General features: G+C 50.2%; 1 protein-coding gene across 1 annotated transcript; it reads right to left on the bottom strand.

Annotated features, from left to right (window-relative positions):
• Nucleotides 1-1,599: 1,599 nt before the first annotated feature.
• Nucleotides 1,600-3,202, bottom strand: LOC119317161 (60S ribosomal protein L14-1-like). Its single transcript, XM_037591571.1, has 5 exons — nucleotides 3,070-3,202; nucleotides 2,872-2,973; nucleotides 2,157-2,286; nucleotides 1,956-2,068; nucleotides 1,600-1,866 (listed from the first exon to the last, which is right to left on the bottom strand). Exons 1-5 carry the CDS (start codon nucleotides 3,070-3,072, stop codon nucleotides 1,810-1,812), a joined length of 405 nt encoding a protein of 134 aa, XP_037447468.1. The 5' UTR covers nucleotides 3,073-3,202; the 3' UTR covers nucleotides 1,600-1,809.
• Between the last annotated feature and the right edge of the window lie 2,866 nt (nucleotides 3,203-6,068).

Raw genomic sequence — 6,068 nt, 5'->3', positions numbered from 1 at the left:
TCCTTGTGTATGTCATAGTCTATGGCGAGGCCTCAGTGTGCATGTTTCTTTAAACTATTACCACATCCATCTGCGGACAGGGGGGACTAGTCCTCTAACATGGATGTGAGAGCCGACCATCCAATGGTATCCGCATACATTTCAAATCGGCTAAACAAACAAGATGAAATTCATGGAAAATAGATGATTTCCATACAAATCAAATGAAATTCATTACATTCTAGACTTCTTAAAACTAAATCGTACTCTAACCTGGTCTAAATTACCACCGACACCCATTCCCCATGACCATCCGGTTATGAGCCTCGGGAAGTGAAGCTCCAGCTCCGCCTCCGCAACCTACAAGTGGCTAATCAGCCGACAAAGATGAGGCCACAAGGCTTAGCTTCAGCAAGAGAGCAAGAGTGGTGGCCTTGACACAAGCGTCGGCTCCTTCCCATGCTCTACTCTGCCTCGCTGCCAGCGGCGCTGACGAACGCGTCGACGTCGTTGTGTCATGTCGTGGCCGCGAAGCCACCGGCCTCTTCACTACCGTCATCGGGCCCGTAAACTTCATCCGCCGCCTCATCGATCTTCTTGTAGGCGGCCTCTAAATCCGCATGATACTGGCGCTAGAGCCAGCAGTCGCGATGGATGTCACAAGCGAAGCGGTAGGAGTCCAGCAGAGCCTCTTGCTCGCCAATGTCCACATCCGACGTGATGGCCGCGCCGACGACGAGTAGCTCCTCCGCGCACCGGTGCTCGTCAAGGCGGAGATTATAGGCCTGTACAGGCATGCGCCTGCTGAAACACGGCCTCCCGCTCCTCCAACACCATGTTGGTGTAGTGAGCATGGGCCTTACCCATGGTGATGCCGGCATAAGATTATAGGCCTGTACGGGCATGCGCCTGCTGGAACACGGCCTCCCGCTCCTCCAACACCATGTTGGTGTAGTGAGCATGGGCCTTACCCATGGTGATGTCGGCATAAGATTATAGGCCTATACGGGCATGCGCCTGCTGGAACACGGCCTCCCGCTCCTCCAACACCATGTTGGTGTAGTGAGCATGGGCCTTACACATGGTGATGCCGGCATAAGCCGGTGAAGGCACCGGCTCAGTCGTCGGCCGCCTCTGCCATTGGAGCCTCCACAGCACCTGCCTCCTGTGAGCCGGCAACAATGGCGGCGGTCTTCCCTTCTGTTCAAAAGAGGTTGTCCCCCAAATCTTTGGAGCACATCAAGGCCATGGCATGTGTGGTGACAAATCTTTGGAGCTCATGAAGGGTTTAAATAGTGGGCAAAGGGTTGGCAAGGCAAAGAGGTCAGCAACCGTGAGCGGCAGCAGTCAGAATCAGGCTCAGGTTGCGCCTTTTCTCTAAAACAAAATACAAGTTCAAATATTCTATGTACAAAACTGTTTATTGTGCTGTTTTGATATTTTAGCCGTCTAGGGCATCAAACCAATCGGCACGAGACAGAGCAACTGACCAACAATGATATCGATCGGGAATAGAATAAAGGTACCACTGCACTTTATTAACATTTCCCACTTAGATTCAAAAGACATGCTTACCCTACTGAAATCTTAAAAAATAACCACAAGAGCACAAGTCAAAAGTAAAAGCAGAGAACCGGGCAACATATCACATATGAACGAAGGCAAGAGGCACATCTGTAGCAAACTAGCTTGGGTATTCAATAACAACCATGACAAAATATGAAATAGTTCGCTGAAAACAGTTGTACTAATTCTGGCTTCAAGAACACTGGAACATAGAGCAGATCCAACTTGGAACAAAAAACTCAACATGTCATCCACTAAGATATTCTAAGCAGCAACCTCCTTCTTGAGCTTGGCAAGCTCTTGCCTGATAGCACCACCCCTCTGTTCATATGAAAAATGACAGGGTAAGCAGGTGAAAAAAGCAATGCCCTAAACCAATAAACCAGATGGTAGTGAGTGAAATGCCTCACCTTAATCTTAGCCAACATGACCTTGAACCTGTCAAAGTCATTCAGCGATGCTCTTCTCTTCTGGACAACAAGCTTCTTACCCCATGAGCTGTTCTCCCATTTGGTTTTCACATCTACAAAATGGCACCACAAACTCAAATAAGCATCAACAGAACAAATTCCAAATGTTGCAGGTGTGGGCACCACAAGATTGACCATTACCAGCTTCCTCCATGGCCTTGATCAAAGTGGCCTTCTTAGGGATACGCTTGATGTCAATCTTGATGTCGGTCAGCGAAAGACGCTTGAAGTTCATCTGGCACCTGACCATATCGGGAGCATCCACAAGTGCCTGAATGCACCAGAGTAATGTCAAATTCAATACTAAAAGAGCCACAACATAACTAACCAGAACTAGAGCAGACTGCTAAACTCTGCTTGCAAGAGCACATGATAACCAGTAACAAACATATGTAGAGAACTTTTTTAGAGGCAAACATAAACAGAACTGTCAGAGGCAAACATAACCAGTAACAAACATAACCAGTAACAAACACATTGATCTTGCAAGCAGTGCATTTTACAACCATTATCTCGGTAAACAGAACTGTCAGATAACCCCAGGTATTGTTCTATACATCACCCCAGTAAGTGCACTGAGCGCAGAAGCTACAGCTAATCCTATGTAAACCAACTGAACAACTTCTAGGACATGCCACTCATAGAATTCTATTTGGTGTTTCATCAGAAGCTAGCTAATAACAACATTTCAAAACCGAAGCTAGCTAATAAAACTAAACAGATTTATACATTTCTTCCGCAGAACAACCGAAAGCACAAGGTTTCTTACCAACAAACAGAACATGGCTATAGAACTCTAGATCTACTACCCCACATGAGTGCTTCGGAATTCCAACCAGCAAGACTCGGCACTCACCCGGTTCTGGTCGACAACGTCAACGATGACGACGAGGCGGCCGTAGTCCTTGCCGTAGTTCACCAGGGCCACCCGCCCGATCTCGACGAACCTCTTGAACGGCTGCACGCAACGCACAAACAACGAACCTCGTCAAAACACGCGTCGCTGAAAAACCTTTCCTGAGCAGCACAGAACCAAAGCGGCCGATCCACGTACCATCTTTGCAGCGGCTGCGGCGGTGGCGTGGGGCGAGACGGCGAGGCGAGGAGACGGGTGGGCGGGCAGAAAGGCAAGAGGAGCTAGGGTTCGGCGGCGAGAGCGGATTATAAAGGCAGCGTGCAAGTCCCGGTGAGCCCGTGGATCGTGACGCGAGCTCTCCTAGCCGTCCGATGCAGGTCAGAGAGTTTCTGGGGGGTTTCTGGGCTTTTGAATGAATAATGGGCCTGGTAGAGTCGTCGTTCACCCTCTCTATTGGGCTAATGTGCAAACAATCCAAATTAGGCCTGGCCCATGAAGTAGCAGTCTAGGCAGGCAGGACCAAATCCTCAATCGCTTAAAAAAAACCAAAAAAGATAATGCCCACATGTGTGGGCGTTTGTACCTCGCCCATTTGTTTTTGCACAAATCTTGACATGTTTTGTCAGATCTTTTTATGCCATGTAGGACTAGACTGGTGTGATGGAGTTCATCCAGTCGCGTTCACGTTCGCTTTACCATGCGGAGGGGCTGGTGTGTGGGCGTTTAGGAGTTCGTCCAAATGCCAATTTCCACGCACGCAGAGGGGCTGATGTGTGGGCATTTATCAGTTCGCCCACACGCCCGTCTTCACTTCCACACACAAAGCTGTCAGTTGCCGTGTGTTTTGTAGGGTACATGGTAACTGCCCTAGTGTGCTTGTAAGCATATGATAAATCTGTCTTTATCCGAACAGATTATTTTGCCATGTCTTTTTGTAGTGCTATATAGTAGGTGGCAACTCCTAAGGTTTTAAATCATGGCAACTATAGTAGATCAGACCATACATGACAACAATTGTAGTTGTCCAAAAATGACATCTGACACTTGACCTGAGATGGCAACTGCAGTTGAGCAACCATGGCAACTGCAGTTGTCAGACATGACAACTGTAGTTCAGTAACATGGCAATTGCAGTTAAACGAATATGAAAAAGGGTTCGGACCATGGCAACTGCAGGGACGTGTGGTGATTATCACGTGAGATAGGCGGGACTGTGAGGTAGGAAGCCGGTCGTGTGGGCGTTATCTATTTTACCCACACGTAGACATGTGGGAGGGACCGCGAGGCAAAAGACATGTTGACATTACTAGTTTTGCCCATACGTAGACATGTGGACTGATTCTTTTAAATATACTAGAAGAATGCCCGTGCGTTGCAACGGGGCCACATTAACTTTAAAAGTTCAATATCAATTATGTTAATATTACATTTAATATTTTCATACATATTAAGTGACATTGACGATCTTTTTTACCATCAAATTCTCACACACATATCCTCTTCCTCCCTCTTCCTCACTCTCTCTCCCCCTCTCTCTCACTCGGAGGTGGGACGAAAATAAATCCGGAACGAAGACTACCAACTGAGACATTATGAGTAGAGATCATTTAATTGATAAGAATAAATAGAAAACGGTGTTAAAAAAGAGAAACATATTAGAATACATTAAAAAACCAAAAGGACAATGTAAAGGGGGATTCGCCCTGCCCCCGGGGCCTTGTCATCGAACCGGCTCAGCGGTCCAATCCCCACGCGGTCGTCTTCTCCTGTTACCCGAGCCGCGTCGCTACAGAGCCGGGCTCCCGCCCGACCACCTCGCTGGCATCGAAAGGGAATGGATAAGGGTGACGCCTTTCCTTCCCTGCCCCCATGGCCTCACTCCTCCTCGACGCCCCCTCCCAAATCCACTTTTCCTCCTCGCTCGCTCGATCCCGTCGATCTGGACGAAGTCAGACGCCACTGCCACCATGACCGACCCCGTCCACATGGCCACTGCCCTCCCTGCGGGCTAGGAGCTTGTCGAGGAGCTCCGAACGCCTTCGCTACTTTGTCTGCGCCAACGAGATAAAGTCCAGCACCCCCGCATCGACGCTGTTGCCGTCTTCCTCAACCTTGGGCCACCGCGACATTGTCGTTCGATCCGCGCCGTCCCGAGCTCCCATGTCTTCCCCTAGGGTGCCATTTGACACCGCCATGATCTCCTCTTGCCTTTCCCCTGTTTCCCCTCTCGTTTGCTCTCGTTAGGTATTTCGTCGTGGCCGAGAACCGCCGTCCGCCATGGCCATTGTAGGGTAGCCACCGAGCTCCTTGGATTGACCCCGTGGCACATGCCCACTCCTATGCACGCCCATGCCCGAGCCTGCCGCTCTTCTTCCGCGCCCGCGGGGCCACTCCCTCTCCATACCCACGCCCGTGCTACACCGCGTCGGTCGCGCACGCCGCTGCCGTCGCGCTTGCCGCAACCACCGCACCACTATGCCCCGCGCGACACACACACTGGTCGCGCGCCACACTCTCGCTGGCTGCGCCCGCCCCATCTGCTGCCGCCTATCCCTTCGCTCACCCCGCTGTCGCGCCCCTGCCTCGTGTCGCCTCCAGTCGTGGCCATCTTCTACCAGCTTGATACGTCTCCAACGTATCTATAATTTTTGATTGCTCCATGCTATATAATCTACTGTTTTGGGAAATATTGGGCTTTATTATCCACTTTTATATTACTTTCAGAACTAACCTATTAACCGGAGGCCCAGCCCAGATTTGTTGTTTTTTGCCTATTTCAGTGTTTCGAAGAAAAAGAATATCAAACGGAGTCGAAACGGAACGAAATCAACTGGAGAAGTTATTTTTTGGAAGGAAAGCCACCAGATAGACTTGGACTCTACGTCAGAAGATATGGGAGCTGGCCACGAGGGTGGGGGGCGCGCCCCCTGCCTCGTGGGGCCCCCGAAGCTCCACCGACGTACCCCTTGCACCCATATATACCTATGTATCGTAAAACTTCCAGAACGGAGATTAGATCGGGAGTTCCGCCGCCAGAAGCCTCCGTAGCCACCGAAAACCAATCTAGACCCGTCCCGGCACCCTGCCGGAGGGGGCAATCCTTCTCTGGTGGCCATCTTCATCATCCCCGTGCTCTCCATGACGAGGAGGGAGTAGTTCTCCCTCGGGGCTCAGGGTATGTACCAGTAGCTATGTGT

This window comes from Triticum dicoccoides, chromosome 6A, assembly GCF_002162155.2.
Source record: "Triticum dicoccoides isolate Atlit2015 ecotype Zavitan chromosome 6A, WEW_v2.0, whole genome shotgun sequence".
NCBI lineage: Eukaryota > Viridiplantae > Streptophyta > Magnoliopsida > Poales > Poaceae > Triticum > Triticum dicoccoides.
This window is presented reverse-complemented; position numbering and strand designations above follow the sequence as displayed.

What these genes read in the sequence shown, in the direction of transcription:
- LOC119317161 (XM_037591571.1), bottom strand. An exon ending in ACGTTGTCGACCAGAACCGG is followed by an intron (nt 2,287 to 2,871) that starts GTGAGTGCCGAG and finishes TGGTGCATTCAG; the next exon opens with GCACTTGTGGATGCTCCCGA. An exon ending in TCATGTTGGCTAAGATTAAG is followed by an intron (nt 1,867 to 1,955) that starts GTGAGGCATTTC and finishes TCATATGAACAG; the next exon opens with AGGGGTGGTGCTATCAGGCA.